The 26,341-nt window shown below is 37.6% G+C and overlaps 1 protein-coding gene across 1 annotated transcript in view; it reads left to right on the top strand.

Annotated features, from left to right (window-relative positions):
* Nucleotides 1-26,341, top strand: part of OPRM1 (opioid receptor mu 1) — an 83,401-nt gene that overhangs the window by 35,836 nt on the left and 21,224 nt on the right. The window contains 3 exon segments of the mRNA XM_054698163.1: nucleotides 15,940-16,034; nucleotides 16,136-16,276; nucleotides 16,278-16,598. Of these exon segments, the coding sequence (XP_054554138.1) occupies nucleotides 15,940-16,034; nucleotides 16,136-16,276; nucleotides 16,278-16,598 (557 nt within the window).

Here is a 26,341-nt window from a genome sequence, read left to right as displayed (position 1 = left end):
CTATCCAGCGCTTCATCCATTTCTTCATGTATTGATACTTTTCTTTCTTCTTTTGTCCGTGAACAATCTTTACGTGCTACATACCTTTTGTTTATGCAATGCTTTTGCAACTGGTTCTACAACTTCGAAATAAACACAAGATGGGCTCTCTACCCAAAAGGAGTTCAAAATCTAGCTGAAGAAATGAGAAAGGTTTAGAGAGTAATATAAGAACATAGGGAGAAATAGCCACAATGTAAAATATCAAAAGTAAACTTGGGTGTGTAGAAGACTTTTAAAAAGTTCACTAGCACTTATTGGACAGTCTGACATTATTATAGGTCCCAAGCATACACTGCTTCTCAATGACACCGAGGAATAGAGGCTTTTCAGCTGTTATGGAAGCAGTGATCACCTAAAAATGTTTGGGGGACTTAGATAACAGTTATTCCTTTGGATATTTTCTGACCCACTTATTTGATCTAAATATCTGCAGTACATGATTATATATTTCACAAGGATAAGAATCTTTGTTGTGATAACATGGAGCTAAAAGTCCAGGTAAAGCAAGGCACCTACAATTCACCACACTGTATCCTGGCGAGGAAAGAACTGCATAAAGAACGAACCCTGAAGTCTAATAAGATCCATCTTATTATTCAATAGAGATATAGTGCTAAACAGTGAAATGTGTGAGGAACAAACTGGAGCCTGGGAAAAGAACTACCCAAAAGGATCAGAGAGAACAGTGCCCAGCACTCACTTACAGCAATAAACACTGCCAGTTCCTACCAGTCAGGTGGAAAAACATATTTTGTGAGCACTGGGTAAGGTGTTAGAAAGATCCTCTTAAAGTGGAAGTTGAGATCACTAATTCGAAAACTTTTTTAAATATAGGACTTTAATGCTATTAATTTTCACCTAAGCACTGCTTTAGCTGCAGTGTACAAATTTTAATGTTATGTTTTCATTTTAATGCACTTAAAACACTTTTTAATTTCTTTTTTGTGTGTGTTCTTCCTTACCCCATGGGTTATTTTTAAGGTGTATGGGATTCCAGATATTTCTTTTTATAACTGCTTTCTAATTTAATTTAATTGTGCTTAAAGAATATGTTTTGTATGACTTGAATGTTTTAAAATTTATTGAGACTCATTTTATGTTCCAGAATATCATCTATCTTGTTATATGTTCCACTTGGATTTGCACAATTCAGTCTTATATAGGTAGATGTTCTGTTAATGTCAATTTGTTCAAGTTGGGTGAGAGTATTTTTCTAACCCTCCACATCCTTCCTGGCTTTCGGTCTGCTTCTATTAAATTGAAACTGAGAGTAGATATTGAAATATTCAATTGCAATTATGCATTTGTTAATTTCTCCTTGAAATTCGTTCAGGTTGGTTTGTTTGTTTGCTTCACTTTTATTGTTGAACCTCCAGTAATAAATACATAATTAATCAGGATTTTTAAATCACCTTAGTGAACTGTCCATGAGATGACTCTACTTGCTAGTGATGTTCTTTGTTCTGAGGTCTTCTTTGCCTGACCTTGCCATAACTCTCCCCAATATCATTTGATAATATCATCCTGGTATGTTGTCCCTTCATTTTGCTTTTAATCTACTTCTGTCATTTTTCTTTATTTTTTTCATTTTTTCCTTACTCTCTTTTTCTTTGTGGGCTCCATTATACATATATTAAGCTACTTAAAGTTTTTCCCAGCTCCCTGAGTTTTTTTGTTTGCTTGTTTAGTTGGTTTGGTTTGGTTTGGTTGCTTATGATAAATGCGTGGTGTTACAAAATCATGCAAAGAGGGACCTCCCTGATGGCACAAGTGGTTAAGCACAGCACTGTGAAGCTGTCCACAGCCTCTGCAGTATGAGTTCAATCCCCAGGCAGGGAGCCGACCACATGGTGCAGCAGACCTCCCTTGTCTCCTGCTCCTTTCCTCAGTAGTGTATTTCAGTAGATCCCCCTGTTCTGCTCCCCACTCTGTCATTGGTGAATCCTTTCACCCCCCCCCACACCTCTGGCTTATACCCCAGTTCTTGTATGCAAAAATGAATAAATCTTTTTAAAAAATCATGCAAAGTGCTAGATAAACCAACTGTGATGTTCGAGATTGTGCAAAGTTTATCGATAAGGTTCCAGATTTCACATAGCCTCTAACTTAAGAAATTACATCTACTTGAGTTTTGGTGTACTGTAAGTGAATGGCCACAGTATTCCAAAAAAAAAAAAACTATGAAATTCAATGAAGCAATAAAAAGATTTGATCAAGCTGTATTAAGAAAAGAATATAATTTTGATATCATAAACTCTGATTCTGCCATGTATGTAATTATTGGTTCAAGAAGATGAATAATTGCTATGAATTTTAAGGATTGATATTTCCTTAATATTTTTCACTTCAGCACAATGGAGGGAAGAAAAATGAATTCTCCCATTAAAAGCATCTGAGTTTGACCCCACTTTTATTTTCTCATTTGGTAGACTCTACTAAGCTATCTGTTAACTACATCAAGGGAAGAATGTCTCACCAAACGGAGTGACCAGATTGCTTTTATTTGTCATGGTCATTGTTTTCTGCATTGAGAACAACACAGAGAATCACTCTGGGAATCATCCTGGGAAGCAGAGGCTGTGAATAGTGCTCAGTTGTGCTGCATTTTTACTGCTGTTTTATGGATGTCATACTATATGGGGGATGAAGTTCACAGCTCCTTTAATAATGGAAAGCCTGGAAGCACATAAACCATATCCCAAACTCTACAATTATAATGGTTCTGCATTTTGTTTTACTGTAGGAATGATGACACATTCCCAGATCTCAAAACAATTTGCACTCCATTTAGCTTATATGCTTATTTAAGAAATATTTGAGTGCCTTCTATCTCAAGTGCTATGTAAAACACTAAAATATATAATATGTGACAAAAAAATTCTCTGTACTAATGAATTATGTGAACTAGTGAAGAAATGAATAATAGAAGTAAACAAATAAGTACTTAAATACAAATGTTTTAGGTATTATGAAACAAAATACAACTTGTAGTTAGATCTGAACACAATTCCTTTATTTTTTGTGAGTGCTTAGTTGTTTTTTTTTTTTTTAAGATTTATTTTATTTATACAAGAGCTGGGGTACAGGCCAGAAGCACGGGAGGGTGTGAGGATTCACCAGAGATGTAGCAGGGAGCAGAATAGGCAGATGCACTTAAAACACTGCTGAGGGGAGCAGCGGCTGCAGACAGCTTCACAGCGCTGCGCTCAACCCACTGCACCACCTGGGAGGCTCGTCAGTGCTTAGTTTTATATGGTCATGGAGAAGATGCTTTCACAGAAATACACAGCACAAGAATGAAAGCCTTTCTTCTTATTAAGTAGAAATGGTAAATTGGTTGATAATTATTTTGTAAAATAGGTTGGTTTGCACAAATCTTTCAGGATCATGAACTCGTGAAGCCTTCTTCCCTTGATGATGGGAGACACTTTTGGCTTCTTTTCCTAACCCATGCATATGATTCAAATGTGTCTAACTGCAAGTTGTATTTTTGTTACAAGTTTGCACTTCAAAGATCAAATGTACAAAATATTTTCAGCAAATATGAAAATTCTGAAGTCCAGCTCTCATGTATGGATGAGCTATGACTAGGTAATGAGTCAGTCAATAATTAGAGATGAATAAATGAACAGAGCATCAAGCTGCAAGGAAGCAGTCAATAAGTCCTATTATTCAGTATGAAAAAAACATAAAGTATGAAGAAGAGGGCAGTTTTTGTTTAGCCCTTTCCATCCAAATCTGCCTCACAGGGACCATTCATTCCTAGTGAACACTGAAAGGTCAATGCAGGGGCCAGGAATGAGGAAGCCCACATAGAAAAAAACAAGAGAGCCCTGACACCAGGACCACTGATACCATCAAACCGAAAGTGAAGCCATAAACAGGAGAAAAACAACACAGCTCCACGAAAAACTTTATTCTGCCTAAACCTTTTTGTCACCCTGCCAACCCGGTTTTCCTGCCTTACCTCTCCTCACCCTGTAAGAACGACCCTCCCCCTGACAACGGGTGCGACTTCACTGACCCACCACTCTGGGTCTGTGAACCTCTCCCGGGGGGTGCAGTAAATTTCCTGCCTGTGAGAAACTTAGCCGGGCTCGCCAATCCTTTCACACACAAGGAGGTTTGACATTATTTTAACTTTACAGATGAGGAAACTAAGGTTTATGGAAGTTAGACATTTTTCACAAATGCAAGTGATAAGGATCACACCAAGGTCTAAATTCAGCTTATGCAAGTGCAAAACCAGTGTTCCCAAGGTACAGCCTAATGGACAGCAGTGGAGAAATGTGGCTAGTGCTTTAGGCTGGCACCTAACTCCATTCCAGATTAACTCTGAAAGTGGGCAAGTTCTTCCTTTTACTCTAGCTCAGTTTTTTTCAGCTACAAAATGGGAATGACAATAATGTTACTCCATAGGACATTTATGAAAATTAAATTGGTTTAAACAGACCCTGAATCACACACCTCCATAGCTAGTCATAACCACTAATATATTGTCTTCTCTTAAGAACAGTGCTTCTCTCTTTGAGAAAGTCACCCATTTAATAAGATGTTCCTGGAGACTTGAATGAGCAAAGATGCTTCACCATCAAATCACCTTAAACTTTTGATCTTGTATCAGAACACTGACAGGTAGAATTTAATTTCAAAATCCTGACAAGCTTGTCTTTAGTCTATCATTGCACACATATTTTTCTTGTTCAAGCTTTCCTACCTCTACCCTCTAGATAGTCTGTTTGTCTTCCCACAAAAAGAAGGTGGTGACAAATCCATAAGCAGCAAGCCTGGGATGGCTTCCAGAATCATTTAGAGATTACTCCACAGAGCTCAGGGAAAGTGTGATCTGTCACAATATTATAAGTTTGCACTGAGTGCATTCTAAAACCTCACTGGGGACAGGAAAAGCAACAAGGAGGAGCAGCTGGGTCAGGCAGACTTCTCCATTCAATATGCAATAATGACTTTGCCTCTCTAATTGCTCCTTTCTCCTATGAGCGAGAGAATTCAGTCAAGTAAATGGGCAGAAAGGGGCTGCTGTACGAAGACAGAAAAGCACTTGTCTTTTATATAATTGCAGCCCCTTGTTCTTGTGGCTGTTACTTGCAATAAATGTCATTCTGTGAGAAGGACCAGCCCTTGCATCCCATCAACAGAGAGCTCTGCTATCCTCTCGTATTGTGGTAGAAAAACAGCATTACCGGGAACACTACCAAAACAGCAAGGTCCACGGGAAAGAGGGCTGATTTGTTTTGTTGTGCAATTTTTTTTCTGCTGAATTTTCTGGAAGATCAGGAGTAAGGGCTACTTGACACTCATGTGCTGAGTATTATGGATTCCGCCTTGTCCAGACAAAGGAGGGACAGCAAACATGAAAAGAGAAATTAAGAATTTTGAGAGCTAAGTGATGGGATATGTGTGTGTGCATGTGTGTGTGCGTTTATCCTGAAACATTATGGGATAAAGGTTATTTATGTCAAACTACAGTTTAGTAGAAATCATTTTAGAGTTCCCATGGTTACTTTTTTTTTTAAGATTTATTCATTTATTTATACAAGCACTGGGTACAGTCAGAAGCGCAGGAGGGTGAGAGAATTCACCAGAGCCAGAGCGGGGAGCAGAGCAGGCAGAAGGACCGAAGTACACTGCCGAGGGGAGCAGCGGGCGGCAGGAGAGGTCTGCGCGCCATGTGGGATCCTCCTCCTGTGGCCAGGGATTGAACCGGTGCTGCAGAGGCTGCGGGCAGTTTCGCAACCCAGCGCTCAACCGCTGTGCCACCGGGGAGTCCCCCCATGGTTACTTTTAATCTCATTATACTTTTGGAGGTTTGGAAAACCTAGGTAAACCTATGAATCCTGGCTATGGGAAGAAAATATTTGGAAAAATCAGTTCTAAGCAGAAGAGAGAAGAGAAAAGCTTCAGGAGATGGTAAGTTTCACAAAGGTATTGTTTTTCAGGGTAACATAAAGTACCCCATGAATGTATGTGTACTTAGCTGTGCACATTTGCCTATGTACATCATGCTCACACACACAAATAGACACTCAGAATTAAAGTTCAAATAATATAAATTAAAATAATACATATGTCTCAACTATCTGAATGCTACAAGAAAAAAATAAAACCACATTCTGGGCAAAATAAATTTTTTAAGCTTTTTAGTTTTTAAATAAGTCAAGTTTTTAAATAAGATAGTAGTTTCTAAATAAGATATAATGTACCTAGTGGAGGTTATAATCACTAATACAGTATTAGCCACATGCAAAAGAAACTATCACTAGTTCAATCCAAACTATCACTATCTTACACCAAACACAAAAAAATTATTCAAAATGGATTAAAGGTGCAGATGTAATAGCCAAAATCACAAAATCCATATAGGAAACATAGGCAAAACATCCTTGAGAAAGGCATCAGCGTTGTCTTTGAGACTCAACTACAACAGCAATGAAACGAAGGCAAAGGGGAACAAATGGGGCCACATCAAACTAAAAAGCTTCTGAATAGTGAACAAAAAGCCATCACTAAAACAAAGATACCATACTGAATGGGAGAAAATAATTGCACATCATACATCTCACAAGGGGGTGATAGTTAAGATCTACAAAGAATTCATTTCATTCAACTCAACAAAAAGAAAGCCAATAAGCCAATCCAAAAATGGGCAGAAAAGCTAAATAGACACACATCCAAAGAAGACATACAATTGGTCAACAGGCACATCAGAAAATGGTCACTGTCACCTATTATCCGGGAAATGCAAATTAATACCACAGTGATCTACCAACTCATATGCAAGAAAAAGGCCCACAGCAAAACAATGCAGAAACTAAAAGTATGGGGACAGTTGGGAGAAAAAGGAACTCTTTTGCTGAGACTATGGATTGGTTCAGCCCTATGGAAAACAGTAGGAATATTTCTCAAAATATTAAAAATAGATCTACCTGAAGAAGGCAGAAGCACTAGTTCAAAAGCGATATATGCACGCCTTCAGTTACTGAGCACTGTTAATACAACCAAATTACAGAAACAACCTAAGTGCCTAAGACAGAGGAGTAGATGAAGAAGATGCTGTATATATACACATGGAATATTACTCAGCCATAACAATATGAAATCTTGCCATTTGCAGCAACATGGATGGAACTGGAGGGGATTACACTAGGTAAAATAAGTCAGAAGGAGAAAGACAAATGCCAAATGTTTTCATTCATGTGGAATATAAACAAAGCAAGAGAACAAACAAAACCAAACCAAAAATAAAGAGGCTGTGGGGGCGGAGGGGGGAGGCAGCAGGAGGGGTAGGTGTGCAATTGACTACAGAGTAGGTTTATTGGTGCTTTGGTGGTGGACATGGTAGGGTAACATGCATTTGAAAAGGTGTAAACCTATTCTTTTAAAATATACGTAGTGTTGTGTTTGCTTTGGCAGCACATATAGTAAAACTTACATAGTGCTGTAAGTCACCACTACATGACCTCAATTGAAACAAATGATAAATTAATATAAAATAAAAAGGCAAGCCATGTCTTAAAATAAAATTGCTTAAAGAATATTTGCTGTTCATATCAAAAACAGGTAGCATGCCTGAGAGAAGTTTCCCTACCTTGCTTGCGCTAAGATTGGATGATTGTATTATGATCGCAGGCAGAGCCCTATAAACATGCAGAGAGCTATAAGTTCTGTGTTAAGTGACCAGCCTAACAGGACATGACTATGTGAGGTGCTTTTATGCCATGGTACTCGCTACCTCTGTGAGTAAAAGATGCATTATTTAAGTGGTTTCTGGAATATAGTTCTTTGCTCTGAAGGCAAATATAATGAAAAGTTGACCATCAAAAAGCGGGAGGGGTGCCAGTGATTTTTGGTGGAGGACTGTGGGCGCTTTGGCCATGGGGGTGAAAGGGTCACATACATCTGAAGAGTTTGAACCTGTACCCCTAAATCACACACTGTGTTGTCAGGCAGTATTATGTCAATGAAAGATAATACGATAAAACATATGGTATGGCACTTCTGAAAGTTCCTAAAAAAGATTGTAACAGATTAATTGCAATGATCAACATCTTTCAATGTATATAAGTGTTGAATTGTTCTGTTGTGTACCTGAAACCAAAATAAGGTTGTCTGTCAATTAAACTTCAATGAAAATAATAATTGTTTTAGTTTTCCATTTCAATTGTGTGTAGATTATTTTAGAATTTTTTTTCTTTTCAAAAAAATCTTTGGCAGCTGTTGGACTAGAGAACAAATTGGGCCCATTTATTTATTTCACAGATGGAGTACTAATACAGATGGTGCTATTAAATTATGTTCCAACAATGCTTCCAGAGAAGTGGGATTTCAATTCAAATATGAAGAAATGTTTATTTAGATGTAAAAAGAGTGATACTTTGAGAGTCAAGTTGAAAAAAAATTATCAACAAAATAATTGACTGAACATTTCTTTTCCTTATACAATGATGTCTCTGTTTCAAGAACACAGGTGAGGGACAGAAGTAATTGCATATTCAGCACTTTTGTGATAGGACCAACTCACTAATACCAATGGAACTGAGTCTTTACAATCATTGCTTCAACAGAAGGCATACTACAGACTGTACAATAATAATAGAACAAGCTAAAATATTTATAAAGAGGGTTGGAATATTTGACAAACTTCTAAAATAATCCAAATAACTTAAAATAACAGTCGGCAGAAATAAACATTTGTCTTCTAATTGCTGTCATCATGGATATTTTTCCATAAAATAAATTATTAAGAATTGTTACTGCTCACACAGGAGCAGTCAATAGATTCTCAATCTTTGTTTTCTATCATCCATGGACACATTTCTTTCCTTCCCCTAGGAGCTTTTGGGCAAATTTAGACTGAAAATGCAGACTTTTTTGCAGAGCACATTTTACCAGCAGAACAAGAGCCTTTGTCATTATTGGCAGGATAAGGACCAGAGTCTTTCTTAGATATGGTCCATTCAAAGAATTAGATTTCTGACTTGGGGGACCCTGAGGCCAATGATGTGAATAAGAGAAGTACGTTTGGGTAGGAAGGTGAGAATGCTTTAGGTAATTGCATTTCCAGTACCTGCAAGTTGTTTAAATGGAAATATCTATCAAACTCATCTGTTCTAGAAGCAGAAGCATCAGATAAAGGTCAGGGCTAGAGATGTAGATTGGGTCCATCAACACCAATGTTAAAATCAAAAGTGATTTGAGATGACTTAGGAATAGCATGTTAAGGAGGTGAGCAGGGAAAATGATGAAAACCTCAGCATTTAAGGAGCAAGCAAGGAAGAAAGAATCATTAAGTAAACAAAAGGGATTGTCAGAATGGTGGACTAATCAGAAATAAAGCTTGGAGAGAAAGAGAATAAGAGTGTCAGGACGAGAGAGCAAATGCACATCATTAGACTGACATTATGAAAGCTCCTAATGTCCTCAGAAATGAAGGCTGGATTTTAAAGCGTGAAGGAATAAATGAGGCTATAATAAAAGCAAGATTGAGGGTAGGGCTGAATTTAGAGACAAAAACATGAATAACACGCCATTTTTAATGAAAATGGAAGCGCCTGATGGTGTAAATGCCAAAGTAAGTGGGTCTATTGTACATCAGCAGATGTGTAATGGTTTGAAAGCAGAATTTAAGTACTAGAAAAATCCTGGCACCATTGATTTTGCTGTGAACTGTGGAGCAAGAAAACAGGGAGAGGAAAAAATGGGGAAATAAATCAAGAAAAGCAAACAGTAGTATGTAAGTAGCACAGGTTAATAGGTTAATAGGAGTTGGTTTATTTAATTAATTAATTAATTAATTTATGTTGCATCATTAAGAGTTATGCCACATAGGAGCAATGTATTCCAAGAGTGATTTCAGGATAATATATGTAATACTGGTAACACATACTCAGTGGATTGACTGGAAGCAAAAACAGGAAATAGAAGACTCAAAACCAGGGGTTCTGAAAATGCTGTCTATGGTTCCTTTGGGGTCTCCATGACTCTCAAGGGAACCTTGAAGCTAAAAATATTTTTATCACAATTCTAGAAAGTTACATGACTTTCTCAGCGTTGTGAAATTTGTGTCAATGGTGCAATATAAGTGGTGGGTAAAGCTATTAGCACCTTGGCCAGAACAGTGAGAAACACAGATGACGCCTCAAGGCAGTGACCCCAAATTGTGCTAGTGGTCATGGGGTTCTGCACAGACACGCACTCCAGAGGAAAAACCACAAAAGTTTTCTTTTTAAAATGGTATTGACCATGCAGATGAAAACTGGTGCTTTGGTGGTGGGTGTGGTAACATATCAGAAGTGGAGGGAACCCATACCTGTCAATCATAGACAGTGTCATAAACCAATGTGACCCCCCCCCCAAAGATCCAATTAAAAATGTCACTGATGGATCAGTAGAAATTAGTAATTTTGTTAAATCTTGACCCTTGCTTATGTCTTTTGACATTCTATATGATGAAATAGACTCTGTCACAGGCAAAGTGGGAAGGATTTTTCAAGAAAAAGCACTTTTGTGATTGTTTTAGCTGTGAACTGAACTAACTGGTTTTTATTTGGAATATTGTTTTCACTTTAATTTTTAAATTGACTGAAAGATGAACTACTGAAAGATTTACTCAGAGTGGTGACATTGGCAGACATTTTTCTGAAAAGGAAGGAAGTTCTTTTACTTGAAAGAGTCTCTCACTTCAAGAAAAACTGAAAGTAGGCATTACCAGTGATAAAATTCAAGCTTTCCAGCAAAATCAGAACTTGGAAAACTTTCGTCCTCATTGTGAATTGACTGCATCCCAATATTTAAAGAAAATTAATGTAATATCTGTGGTGACATTAGCTACACACACACACACACACACACACACACACACACATATATATATATATATATATATATATAGAGAGAGAGAGAGAGAGAGAGAGAGAGAGAGAGAGAATGAAATGTTTCAGCATTTGGGTAATTTACATCATCCAGCAAACCAACACTTTCCAAATGATCAATGCATAACATTATAAAATCATCCATAGGTAGTGCATTTATTCACAAATAGAGTTAGACCCATGGATTTTAATAAAAACACAAAATATTCTGTTTTAATTTTACATATTCCAAGAATTAAGAAAACTAACAACTATTAAATTTAAATTTAACATTTAAATTTAAATTTAACAAAGAAAATATTCCCAATTATCTATAAAGGCCACTGAAATACTCTTTTCCAACCACATATTTGTGTAAGGCCATATTTTTTCATATTCTTCAAGTGAACAACATATTGCAATTGATTTAATACAGAAACAGCTATGAGAATCCAAATTTTTTTCTAAACTAGACATTAAAAATATTTGCATAATGTAAATGCCACTCTTCTATTTCCTTGCTTTGAAAAATAAAGTGTTTTATAAAATAAAAGGTTATGTACATAACAAGTTCATTTTTATTTTAAATGAATTGCTAAAGAAATGTTTTTAAGTTTTGTGTTTTAATTTCTAATGTGATTGATATGAGAAGAAAGCCTACATAAACAAAAGTTCTTTGAATCCCCAATAATTTTTCAATGTATAAGGAATCTTAAGATGTAAAAGTCTGATAACTGTGAATCTAAATATAAAATGATAAGAGACTATACTAGAATAATGGTAGCATCTATAACTGAAGGTGGAAGAGCAAAATTCAAATACAATTGAGGTTGCAGATTTCAAAAAATGATTATTTATCTGGACCACAACTAGCTGTTTGGATGAATTATTTAAATGAGTCGATTAAGTTGAACCATGGACACCACCTTCAGGCTCATAAAAGAATATAATCCTTTTGGGTTGAGTCTGTGCTATTAAATATAATATAATATCCCCAATAATTATTCTTGCTAATCTTCAGGTCATATACAACAATATACAAAAGGCAAAAGATAATGTCCTTCATGTATAAGGAATCTTGTAAAACTCCTTTGAAGTTGACTCATATTTTTATTTTACAGAAGAGGAAACTAAGTATCAGCAAGCCTGAGTGATTTAGCTAAGGAACAAGCAGTAAGGAACAGAGCCTGGATTTGGGCTGCTTTCTATTAAATGCCCACAGATGCTACTCTTTATCCCAGATGTCACCCTCTTAGATTTATCAGGGTGAGGTGGTTGTGAGGTTTTTCTTTCTTTGTTATTTTATTTTTACCATACAAATAAAGAATACATATTCCATTTCACTGAATATTCAACAATACGATAAGCAAGGATAATATTGTATCATAATGTTTTATATTCTCAGTAGTTATCCGTATTTAGATGTTAGATAACAGAAAATATCTGTAAACAAATAGATGAAATGAAAGCTCTTGCCATGAAACCTCGGATGCCCTCTTTTGTGCTGAGCTTCAAACCACAGTAATGGTTTTATGCATAGTATTGAGATCTATATTCCTCATTAATAGCTGTTAATCACATACTCCATTAACAGTGACTGTCAAAAAAATCAGGGCTAAGCTATTAAAATAAATTTTGAATGATGGCAATTATGTGAATTACTAAAGCCAATGTATTTTAAAATTCAAGTAAGAGGAGTGACTTTTGGCATTGACTAGCTTCCTCCCTAGCTGTGACAAAAGCACTCCTTTGACTAAATATTTTTATGAAAAATGTTGGATGGTAGGGGTTTGATATCAAACTTAAATCTTGACTGACATGGTTTATTCAAATAGAAAATCTTGGCAAAGCAAGAAATATCAACAGGCCGATATTCCTACTATACAGATAGCATTGAGTGGCTCAAGGAAATTAAAGGTTATATGGCTAGAACCATGTTATATAAAATAAATAAGTTTAATAAAATAGCTCATTTATTTAAAGTGCACATCCTTCCACAAGAGACTCAGCTGTCACAGCAGACTTGAGATTACCCTGGTAGGGAATGAAGAAAAGGGCAAACACTTCAAAAAGCAACTAAGTGATACAGAAGCTGGAATTTGAGCTCCTTGTCTTTTTTCAAAAAATTATATATTGGGTGCTATTAATTTGTTATTTCCTTGATCAGCCTTCTCTGTGTACTTCAAGCCTTTCTTAAGATATTTGAAAGAATGGGGGCCTCCCCAAATGTTGCAGCAGGTTGAGCACAGCACTGTGAAGCTGTCCGCAGCCTCTGCAGCACTGGTTCGATTCCCTGCCAGCCAGGGAGCTACCCACATGGTGCGGCAGATCTCTCCTTACTAGCCTACTGCTCCCCTCAACAGTTCTTCTGTCTGTTTTGCTCCCTTCTCTGTCTCTGGTGAATTGTCTCACCCTCCTGCGCCTCTGGCCTGTACCTTAGTGCTTGTATAAATAAATAATTTTTTTAAAAAGGTATTTGAAAGAAAAATTCAATTTTTTCTGTATTTTCCCATATTTTATATTGAATGAATGGGAGATACTTAGTCATAGATATTAGTGCAATTTAAGGGAAGGCTTACAATGCTTTTCAGGAAAACTCTACTTTAAAAATAAAACAACTAAATGCCAAATACCTCATCTTCTAATATCATACACTGGGGTTAGGATTTACACATATGAATCTGGGGGAGATACATTTACCCCATAGCATTTATGAAACTTATGCTAATTGTTTTTAATTAAATTAAGATAATGTGCATGTGTATACACACATATATTTCACACATAAGAGAGCAAGAAGGAAGGAGTCCACTGTGTGTTAAGTGCTGTGTCTGTCAGTGGCCCTGCCTTCAGGAAACATCTTGTAGAGCATACAACACTGGGGAGTGAAGTATATAAAGGAGGAAGCAGGCTTCCCAAAGATGACAGAATCATCATTTCCAAAATATCTTCTTGGATTTGAATCATAAACTTTATCTAGCAGATATAATTTATTTTAAAAAAATCTATTTCTGAAGCAACTAAATTTATAGGAAAAACGTGATTTATCAGGTGTAAGAAGTAAAACTGCAGTGGTCAAAAGCATTTGTATCTATCTTTTTAAACTTTATTACCTGGTACAAAATAGATCTTTAATAAACATGTGTTGAGCTGATTTGGGCTATGTTTAAGCAATCTGTCAATACAAAACCTCAGGTGAGTCAAGTGAGCAAAGTGCTTTATAAATAAAAAAGTGAATGGGACCTTCCTATAGTTGTATTGGTAGAAAGAGAAAGTTTATAATGTTGCTCAGTTTTTATCAGGCCAAACTCTGAGCACTGTCTTTACCCCTGGAGTTGTTCCTTAAGAAGAGATGGACAAATTAGCCTGTGGCTGGAAAAGAGGCGAGGCTTCTGAAAAGACTCAAAACTACAGCTGAAGGAAGCTAGCATTGAACTGATAAAAGAGGCTGCTCAGCTATTTTCAAATATATAAAGCATAATAATAATAATAATGAGTTTTCTATGAAAGGACTACTATTGCATTGCATATATCATGTAATCCTGCTAGCACACATAAGGTTTTATTAGTTTCCTTTTTTAACTTATGTGAAACTATCAGTCAGTGAGGTAGAGTAACATATCCAAGCCCATATAACTAAAAAAGTATAAGATTCACAAAATGACCTGATGCCAAGTCCAGGAATTTTACTCTATTTGGCTTTTGCATCAAGTGCCCTTAGAATTCTAGGTCCCATGTGTCCTCAAGAGCAGAGAGATTTCAGGTCAATTTGAATGAACTGAACGAACTGATACATTAGTTCACAGGAGATTATGTGGTAAAGCATTTTTATTAGTCTCTAGGATATCTCTGTTATGTTTTATTCTGAAATTATACCCTTAATGCGAAAGAATAAAAATAATACTGAACATTTACAAAGTAAGTTAGATTAATATAGTTTACCTATGAATTACCTGGTTTCAAGACAAAGGGCAAAAGATAGTATTGGAATTAAATGTTTCTTTCAAGCTCCTCTGCATTTCTGCCACACTAGAATGTAACTTGCTACAACCAATTGAGGATATTTAATGCCAATATTTATCATTAAAAGATACATAGATATACAAATATACACAAGCACAGAAATGAGAATTACTTTAGAATTAGTGTTAACTTTACCAAAAGAAACCTTAGCTCTGGTTGATTTACAAAGTTTACAGAGCCCTTGTAGACTTAGAAGTGAGGTATCAATTTTTTAATGATAAAATAATAAAAATATATCAATATTCCTTAAGAATCTTGCTTGGGCCTCTCCAGTTGCAGATGTCTATGTAGAACCTTCTGAAATTTCTAGGCTAAAAAACAGTCTGACATAGTGCAAAATGTTCATTGGTTTTGACAACCTTCTACTGGGAAGTACATGCCCCTACAGAAAGTCTGAAATTAAAATGGATAATTGATAATTCCAATCCCATCTATGAGGTTTAAGTAGAGCAGAACATTATCTTCCACTGACTTTGCTGTATGCCCAAGCCCCTGGTTTATGTAACCTCTTCTTGTGCCTCTTTCCCAGCAGGATAAAATTCAGATGCAAATAGAGCTTCTAGTCCAGGAAAAATGGAGAAAGTAAAGAATAAAAGGAGTATGTCTCCTCCATAAAAGTTTATTTGCTTTCATTTCTTTTGCAAAAAAAAAAAAAAAAGGTCACTCTTGTTTCAGACACATGTGTAGGGTTGGAAATTCATGAAAACAGATTCCTATTTTCAGGACTGACTGCGGGGCTGAGGGCAGGAGGAATAAAGACAACTGTGTCCCCTGCTCCAAGCGATGGCAGCGCAGGGTAGGGGTGAAAGAGGAGACCACTGGCGTGTCAGCGTTGCCAGAGTTACATAAGGGCAAAGTCTTCCCTGTCACATTATCCAGAGGAAAAAGGACTTGAAAAACAGTGCTGCAAGCTCCCTTTCTTAAGCTTTACTGCTGCAAGAAACTAACTCCGTCTCACGCCTCACCTTTCCAACCCTTTCCTGTCCCGCCCCTCCCTTGCCAAAAGGAGCGCCGACCGGGGAGCCCGTCTCCATTGGATCGCTTTGCGCAAAATCCACCCCTGCTCTCTCCTCCCTCCCCTGCAGCCTCTGTTCCCGCACAGCCCTCCCCACGCCCCCCACCCCGAGGTGTGGGGCTGGGTAGGTGTCTGCACAACTAAGGTGGGAGGGGGCTGCAAGCAAGGGATAATATCCGACGCTCAGCGCCCCCCTCTCCCCAACGCTCCTCTGTGGCTCCGCTAGGGCTGGTTTCTGTAGGAAAGAGCAGAAGCTGGGGCAGCTGCTCTTAGAGGAGGCGGCTGAGGCGCGTGGAACCCGAAAGGTCCGAGGGCTCCGGGCACCTGCCGGCGCGGTCCCGGCCGGCCGTCAGCACCATGGAGAGCGGCTTCGTGGCCGGGAACGCCAGCAACTGCACTGATGCCTTCAAACACGCTTCAAGTTGCTCCCCAGCACCTAGTCCCGCTTCCTGGGTCAACTTCTCCCACTTAGATGGCAACCGGTCAGACCCATGCGGTCCGAACAGCACCGAGCTGGGTGGGAGCGACAGCCGGTGCCCCTCGACTGGCAGCCCTTCCATGATCACGGCTGTCACCATTATGGCGCTCTACTCCATCGTGTGTGTGGTGGGTCTCTTTGGAAACTTCCTGGTCATGTTTGTGATTTTCAGGTAAGTAAGACACCTGGCTCTGAGCGGGAGCGTTTTGCTGCCAATGGGGCATGAAGGGTCCCCAGGCAGTGGGTCTGGCGGGAGGATATGGTGAAGGTGGTGAACAGGGGGGCTTCTGGGGACAGGGTGGATAGAGCAGTTGCTGTCTGAATGCAAAAAGCTACTTTTCCCCCCTCCACTGACAAAGAGCATCCAAAATTTCAGGAACAGAGAAGCTGCTTTGGTAAAGGACATAAAACTCTACCAGAAATATGTTCTAAATCTGAGCTTGATTGCCCTGAGCCAAGAGGACTCTTGGGCAGTGAATTCCTCAGCCGCTTCTAAAGAGCTGTGAAAAAGTGGAATGGGAGAGGAATTCTAGTTAGTTTATCCTAACTGGGGAAGAGGGGTTGAGTATCCTCAGTTCTTTGAAAACATGAACCGTGGCAACTTTCCTACTCCTGCTGGTTTAGGTGTAATAGTCTGTATCACTGCCACACCCTCCACTTCCCCAGCCATTATAACTTGTGTCCTACGCTTCCTTCCATTCTGAGGCCACACACAATGAAGAAGTTTTCCTAGTGTCTCTCCATGTTAAGTGGTGTTGCTTTGTTTGTAGCAAGCATGGCAGTTGTGTTGCCTGGCTCAACTTGCTGTTGGCAGTCTCAGCTCTGCTAGGGAAGTCATCCTACCTAATACTAAAATGGGAAGAAGCAGGGAGGTTCTGGAGAACTGCAGGGCAAGACTATTTTTCAATAACCCCTAAAGTTGGAACTAAGAGAACAGAAGTAGCAGAATTCTGGGTTATAAGCTATTCTACAGAAAATTCTAATGTTTGTTCTGGGGCATGGGGTGGGGGGAATGTTCTACCTAGTGAAATGATTTCAAAAGTGTTTGTGGCTCACTCTCTTTATCCAGATGCTACCAATTTATTTGGCAACAAATATTCAAGCTTTCTATCTTAATTTAGGTTGATGTACATTATGCTAGTGTTGATGTGTACATTCAAAGCCTGTATCTTAATATGGATACTACATATTCTCTTGTGTTGAAGTAGAAAAATATTTAAACATTTTAAAATATCTCCTAATTTGGGATTTTCTTCCTATTGCAGTTGTAAGTACTAAACATGAGATTTTCATATTTAGTTACAATATTTGCTTCATCTATTTAGCAGATATTTCCAATTTCTATGGAGTTCTTTAATCATTTAAGAATAATTTCTCCATTATGTTTTTATGATCAAGTCACAGCAAGTTGCTTGTCATCTATTCTTCCTACTTTATGTCTAATTTCTTCAGCTAATGATTGTTAAAGAGTCAAATTGATTTCCCTGGTCTTTGGATGAGAAATGAAAGATAAATAATGTCTCTGAGAAAAGAGCACCATCTATTGAGAAGAATGCTAACAACAGAAGGGAAAAATGCAGGAAGAGGATCAATGGAAGAATGTATTTAAAAAAAAAAAAAAACATTTGCTTTATGTAATCAAAAGCAAAGAGTTATATCAAAGACAAAAATCAAATTTCATTAAACAGCCATGCTAATAAAAAGCATAATTAAAGATCTGCCTTATGAAGAGAAAATGTTTCTCATTTTTCCTAAGAATTTCCATGGAATCCTAATTTAAGGTTCAAAGGGACCATAGAGGTTCCCTATGCTAGGTGAGTAAACTGGGGGATAGATAATATAAATTACTTCCCCAATGACAGTAACTCACCAGTTCAAAAACACTGACTGTCTCTTAGCCAATATAATTTTCTTTTAGGGTGGCGAGCTATGACTTAAGTGAATTCAGCTAAAAGATTCACAGAGAAATTTTCATTAGCAGTTTAACATGGAAACAACAAATTACCCCCAAGTTTATGTCTGGAATTCTAGAGCATAAAAAACTAAAAAGAAATTGCTAAAATGTCTAGAAATCCTGCCATCTGACATATAATATTTTTTCCCTTTATTGCTTCTTCTTGGTAGTTTCCTTCTTCATTTTTATCCTGTACTGTTTATGCTTTTCTCTAAAGAGAGCTAATAGAGCAGCAACTAAGTGTGAACTAAGCAGGTCATTCTGAATTCTCATTCCAGGGTTTAAGTAATTAAAAATTTGTTGAGTTTATTTTAAGGCACAACCTTTGACCTCTTGATGACTTGGAAAAGAATGTAACATTATATCTTACTGAGAAGATAATATTATGCTTTACTTCTCTCTACTGAAAGGTCTAACAAAATGCGGTGTGCTTTGAATGGTTGTCCCCAAATACCCACCTATGGCATTTCGGATATTTAATTCCATAACCCTCTGGGATTATGACTATGAAGCAGAAAGAAAATAGTTCAGTGACTGATGAAATGATGAGGAAAGCATCATTGGGGATTGAAGAAAGTATGTCTATTTTATTGAACATGTTTAACTGGACTGTCTCCAAACTGTATTGTTTTCTCTATGGAATGGTCAATTCAGGGATATTATTGTGCTTAAGAAAAAAGATGAACATAATACTGCTCAGTTGAAAATTGAAGTGAAAATCACACCTCCTACTGTTATTTAAAGTCCACAAAGTAGATGGTTAAGTGATTGTAGTTTCTAACCAGATTAAGGTAGTGTTTATTACAGTGTCTTATCACACTGAATGATTTAAGGTTAAGGTGACTATGGTAACAAAAGCAACAAAATCACTGTTAATGTGATACCATGATGAATGCCCCCTTGTTCTTGTTTCTTCACACCATCACCCTCCTGTCTCAGTCAACAGCAGTAGAATAGTATAACTTGAGTTTCTTAAACAGCGCTATTCTAAGGAATGTTCTGGGGGGCAGGGGATACTGTCATAATACTCTAAAGATTTAAAATCCAGAGTTAAATGATAGGAATGTTGGAAGTTTTCATCACCATAAAACATCTTGTTTAAAAGAAAAAAATATTGCAGGATAAGAATAAATATTACTACAAAGATTCTTGAAAATAAAGTGAAAAAAATTTACACAATGTAGATATCACTTAAAGTGGTGATAGTATAATTATAATGATAATATGTTATTGTCAAGAACAATTTAAAGAAAAAGATAATTGAAATGATATACAAAGTTACAGCCACCAGCCATGTTTCACTTGTTGAAAACATTTGACCAAAAGTGCAGAATTAACCACTAATGGAAAAACTGATGCAGTGCCAGATGTGTTTATTTTGTGAGATTTCCCCCCAAAAGATTTCTCCATGGAGCCACATGTTCTCTGAAGACACTTGAGAAAAGCAGAGGACTGTAACTGCATCTGTGTTGGTTGAAGCCATACATCCCAGTAAAGTTCCAATGAAGAGAACCAAATGATATTGCCTACATTTTTAAGATTCTTAGTTAATATGACTAGAAAAATTCCCAGTGTGACTACTTACCAAAGAAAAGCATTTGAAAATATGCAATACGTTACTGTCATTTTTCTCTCACTGAAAGGTATTTCTGATTTTAAAACAAGCCTTATGATGAAGGTGTGGACCATGAGGGCTTTGGTGTGTGTACCCTATGGCAACAACATGTGAATGAGAGATCCCATATTTCCAGAAAACAAACAATGGTGTAAATCAATGTTACCTCAATAAAGAAATGAATAAAAATAAAACAAACTCTATGAGCTTGTAACTGGTCTATATATCAAATATTTGATTCAGGTTTAAACTACAAAATGTTCAATCCTGAATGATTGGAAGAGAAGAGTTTTTGGTTTTTGACTTAATGCAGATTTAAGAAGATGGGAAAATAATGAATAATAATGTCTTACCTAATTAGGGTTATATATATATGTACTTATATGTTCACATATATCTGTAAATACATTATTCAATGAATTAACTTGAATATATACATCACTGACTATGGCCACTTGTAATTTTCATAAATAAATAATAGTTTATTTAGAAAGCTCAAATGTTAATAAAGTCCACTTTAAAAAACATACACAAATTATCCTAGTTAGAGGATGGATTAAGATGGGAAAGTCTTACTACATTATGTACTTAACATAAAGGCTTACTTCAAAACATGAAAATTTAATTGTATGCCTTTCACATTACTAGTCTCACATCACTTGTTTCTAGTATCATCTATTACTTGAGTTTTAGCTCATATTTCCCATATAGGTGCTCATCTAATCACTATTATAGTTTAGTAGTTATTATTCACATGCATATTATTCATATGGTGGTTATTTTATATATCTGTTTCTAAAAGTAAGATATCATCTTTTAAATATGCTATTTAAACTTCATATGTTATTTATACTTTAGGTGCTCATACACATAATTTCACTCTTGTCCCAGAGTTGATTTAGTTCCAACAGCTAAATGACAGAAGCTATATGTCAAACAAAATAGCATAAAAAGAAACAAATAAACACTCTCACTGTTAACTCTCCTAAATACTTTTAATTTATCACATTAAGAAAAATAAATGTCAAAGATCACTGTGAAGATTTCCTTGTGCATTTTCCCAAACTAATATCTTCATTAATACTTAGGTATAATATTTGCAGAAAATTTTTAGCCATTGCAGCAGTAAATATATTTGCTCATGAACACAAACCAAGTATAATTTCTCTGTTTCTTAGAAGGAAATAAAAATCGTTTTGACTACAAAAATGTTATTCAAATTCAAAATACTAATGGCATTTATTTTGGAATGTAGAATTATTGAGAACCCCTTAGGCATAAAATTGAAAATAATTTCTTCTAGCATTTCACTTTAAGTATTAATTGAGATCAAACCATTAAAAGACACATTCATTTTGATAAATAATATAAAATATAAAACAATATGCAATTTTAAAATATATTGATGATAAATACTAAGACCAAACATTGTGTGAGGTTTAAAACCAGGAGAATTTCAAATCTTGGGACCCTCACAAGATTTTTTGTGTATTTAACTGACCTAATATATGATAGGAGTCTCTAAACTTGTTTTTAGATATAGACTTATTCCAAGAGCTTCGAAGTCATTATACATATCAGATCAAGGAAGGATTGCCCAGGATTAATCACATGTTGCCACCCAAGTGCACAGCTCCACGGCCACCTCATTCCAGTGCCGTCCCTCAGCCCCTTCACAGAATTTCTAGGACAACCTCCAGCAACCTCAGGCTTTTGTATAATTACAGACCCTTCTTGGCTCCCCACCTCCCACTTTGCAGCTCGCCCTTTACTTCTGTGATTAGCTGGGCAGCCAGTTCTGCCCAGAACATGGTAACACCTCTTCTTCGCTGCTGATGTTTCCTGTTTGTTGCCTTGGGTGTTTTTTTATTTATTTTTTATTTATTTATTTTTAAGATTTATTTATTTATACAAGCACTGTGTACAGTCAGAAGCGTGGGAGGGTGAGAGAATTCACCAGAGCCAGAGCGGGGAGCAGAGCAGGCAGAAGGACCGAAGCACACTGCTGAGGGGAGCAGCGGGCGGCAGGAGAGGTCTGTTGCACCATGTGGGACCCTCGCCTGGTGGCCAGGGATCGAACCAGCGCTACAGAGGCTGCAGGCAGATTCGCAACCCAGCGCTCAACCGCTGCACCACCAGGGAGGCCCATATTGCCTTGGGTGTTTCTCAGACTCCACTGCCCAGCAGAGGAATCGCTGCTTCGCTCCCATGGGAGAAAGTGTGAGAAAGTTGGCCCCAAGGGTAATCTCTGACTCGGGAGATGGGAGTCTATGGGCAAAGGTTCCTCAGCTCTTCCCTTCCTCAGGTGTCCAGCTCGCAGAGGCTGACCACCTTGTACAATTTGAGGGTAATGTTTTCCCTCCTTTTCTGTTTCCCTCTTCTACTCCCCTACTTCTTTTTTTTAAGATTTATTTATTTATGCATACAAGAGCTGGGGTACAGGCTAAAGATGCAGAGGGTTAGAGGATCCAGCAGAGACAGAGTAGGAAACAGAACAGGCAGACTGACTGAAATACACTGCTGAGGGGAGCAGCGGGCAAGTCAGGAGAGGTCTGCTGTGCCATGTGGTTTTCTCCCAGGCCGACCAGGGATCGAACTTGTGCTGCAGAGGCTGCGGATGGCCCCACAGTGTGGTGCTCAACTCCCTGCACCAACAGGAAGTCCCCTACTCCCTTACTTCTGTTCTCTACTTTCTTGTTCCAAAATGATTCACCTTCGTGTAAGCTCTTGTCTCAGTCTCTGCAAAACTCATCCAGTTATTTTATAATTGGCTACTGTGGTTTGGCACAGTAAATCCGATCAGTAAACAGAGTCCTTACAGACTCATTGAATACAAATGTTCAACAATTTGAAATTCTTAAGAAAATTTCTTAAGTAACCGCAGCGAGAACCAAGAGAACTCGTAAGTTAAATTGTTCCTTTTTTCCTGCCGCCAGCTTCAGAAAAGTAAGTTTTAGCACATTTTCCTTAATGGACAAGGTGCAGGCAACAGTCACGTGGAATGAACAGTGTGCATTTCACTTCTTGAGTTCAGGGGAGTGAGGACTATAGCAGCTCTGATTCGTGAAGGAAACAACATCTCCTGTACCTTCTAACAAATTATCTAAAGACAAACAGGACCACCCTCTTCCCCATTGAGTCCAGGTTGTGTGGTTATTGTGGGAGTTCTTAAAATAGCTATGCTCGAGAAAATTTCAACCCTCAGAAGTGACCAGGAACAAGAGATATGAGAGCAATCTAGAGAGAGATCATGGTACAATGTTGGGCAGAGCCAGTCTGTTGCCATCTTTTCTTGCTTGAGGCTATTTAATTTCCTTTCCCACCATCTTCTTAGACTGGGGGTCCTCAAGCCAAGATACAGACTCAGAGAAGAAAGCATGGAAGGAAAGCTTTGCCTTCGTTCCGAACCTCAAGTGTCAATCGTGGCCCAACTTCAAACTGTTCTGGGCCTGATTCTCTCTACATCTGTAAAATGTATGCATTGGACTAAACACCTCCAAGTTCCTTCCACTCCCTTCTAGAAATTTTAAGATCCCTTTGTAAGCCCCTACTAAGACTTCCTCTGGTAACTTCAGTAGTTCTCCACGTCATATTCTATGGGGGAAAAAGTAACCATCTCCACAGTCCAGTCATCTCAGTTCCAGGTCACCGCATAGAGCCTAAAGGAGCTAAATGGATTCTGTCAGAGAGAGAAACTGCTGAATTGCCAGGTGTTAACAATGGCCAACTAAGATGAGCAAAATTGAAAGTCACGGCCAAGCCTTCATCCACTAGCCATGAGAGTAACAGCAATAGCTGTGGTTGGAACTCAAAGATCATACAGGATTTTGACCTGGACTCAGACCTGTCTAAACTCTCTCTCTTCCCCTTCCCTACATGCCTTTCTCCTCACTCCCCTTCGCTCTTTAATTCATGCAGAGATCACATTAACACTTGCCTGAGGAAATTAACCATATTCTGCAGGTGGCCCCCCAAAACTGCTGCAGAGAGAGAGAGCAGCTCCAAGAAGTCGCATCAAGGGAATCTTGGGAAGCCAGTGAAAAGTGCAGGTTCTAGTGAGAGAGCTCGTTCTGTTCTAGATACAGTTCTATTCAGGCGAGGATCTTGTCAAGTAGTTTGTTTTTAATTCAATCATGTTAGCTTATCGGATACAAATAAGTAGGTCTCCTAAGGTGATGGAGACATTGTTCAGATTTCCCAAAAGCTATTGGTGTGATTTAAGTTTCTGATTCATTACCTGGTGCAAATATGCTCAGGAAGCCCCAGGTTTCTCCCACACACACACACCCCTTCTCCATCAGGCTCCCCACAGCCCTCTTGGCTTCTGAGCCCTGAACTGCGCTTCAGTCTCACACTAAGGAGCTGGGAGAAGGGTGGGCGTTTCAAACAGTGAATTCACCACCAATAAAAAACACAAAAAAATGAAAAATGCGGTACAACGCAGACCTCAGAAAGGAGATATCTACTGTCTGAGAGCTGAAATGGGCATAGCAAATTAGGTGCAAAAAAATGTTTTAAACACAGCTTAAAGTGAAACTCAGCAAGTTATGTTCTTTATTAAATATAATGGTGCGTTTGACTCCCTTATATTTCTAAAAGCAAAATTTAATAGAATTGGGATTATATAATGTAAGTACTTGAATGTCTGATATAAACTTATAATTTAGGATTCAGTTCAGTTGTCTGAAGTCTCATGCTTTCATTGTTATTAAAACTCTAACTTGCAGGGGAAAAATTTTTGTCTAACACAGTATGTTAGCGGTATAACTGCAGTACAGCCTTGCTTATCCTTTCCTGGAACTTATCCCATCAGCACACCTCCAATTTATTTGCCTAGGCACATGCCCACTAAACTCAGAAGCCCACAAGTCTCGCTTTTAGGGTTACGGATAAATTTTAGCAAGGAAATTTGTTGGCAAATATAGAATCCATGAATTATGAAATTCATCTGCATGTCTGATGTTTCAAGAAATTTTATTTAATTTTATTTTGGATAATGTTGGTTTATATTGTTTTTATTTGGGGTGTATAGGAACCCCCTCCAAGTGTTATTACCGTAGTGCACCACTATTGTGCCAATACTGTGCCCCCACTATGGTCCACTGTGCTCCCTCCCCGTTTATCCTGCCCACTTCCCCCTCTGGATTCCTAGGTCTATAATCAATTTTCAAGGGTTCGTTTTGGCTTCATCTGTCTCTTTGTTTAGTTTCAAAAAAATGTTTTAAACACAGCTTAAAGTGAAACTCAGCAAGTTATGTTCTTTATTAAATATAATGGTGCATTTATGACACAAAGACAGATTGTGTTTTTATTATCACGTATTATCAAAGGGAATGATTTAAAAACAAAATGGATTTCTATGTGAGTCATTCATCAGTCTGTCACTAGATACCCTGGATCCCATATACAAATTTATAAACAAAATGTGGTATATTTCATCTTGCTTATTGAAATAAATTTCTCAAAATTAATTTGACTCCCTTATATTTCTAAAAGTAAGATTAAATAGAATTGGGGATTATGTAATATAAGTACTTGAATGTCTGAATTAGACTTATAATTTAGGATTCAGTTCAGTTGTCAGAAGTCTTATGCTCTCATTGTTATTAAAACTCTAACTTGCAGGGGAAAGAGTTTTGTCTAACACAGAATGTTAGCAGTATAACTGCAGTATAGTTATATAATCAGAACTATCATTTCATACTTTTAATAATTAAATTTTGGAGTAATTTTTAAGGCATAATTTATTTTTACTCTAGTTTTTAGATGGAAACTTAAAAGGGCTTGGCTTATAATTTACTGGCTCCAGGTCTGCAAGTTATCTTGGTTCTTCCACACTGAGAAGGATTAAAAGGCACAAATCAAGTAGGGACACAATCTGGATCATAAGAACCTATTTTATACCAAAATGCTTTCATGAGCCAAAGTAAGACTGGATTGAAGTAATTCCAAGATGAGAATCTCGCTTCATTTTACATCTAGAGACACGTAGACATCATGCACATCTGATCAAAGGTGGCCACCTCCCTCCATCCATACCAGGTGGTGATAATTTTTTTCTGTAAAGGCCAGAAAGTAAATATTTTAGGCTTTGCAACCATGATCTCTGTCATGGCGACTCCACGCAGCCACTGGACCCAGAAGTAGCCGTGGACCACATATAAACAAACGGGCATGATATCATGCCAATAAATCTAGATGGACACAAAAATGTGAATTTCCATGTAATTATCACATGCCTCAAAATACAACTTTCCCTTTGATTTTTCCTGACCATTTAAAAATATAAAAACCATCTATAAACTTTGTGCTTTTTTTTTTGGAAGTTCTATGAAGATGTAAGAGG

This window comes from Talpa occidentalis, unplaced genomic scaffold, assembly GCF_014898055.3.
Source record: "Talpa occidentalis isolate TD23 unplaced genomic scaffold, MPIMG_talOcc4v2.1 talOcc4.2, whole genome shotgun sequence".
In the NCBI taxonomy this organism is placed as follows: Eukaryota; Metazoa; Chordata; class Mammalia; order Eulipotyphla; family Talpidae; genus Talpa; species Talpa occidentalis.
Note: the sequence above shows the minus strand (reverse complement) of the source record. Positions and strands in the feature narration are given on the sequence as shown.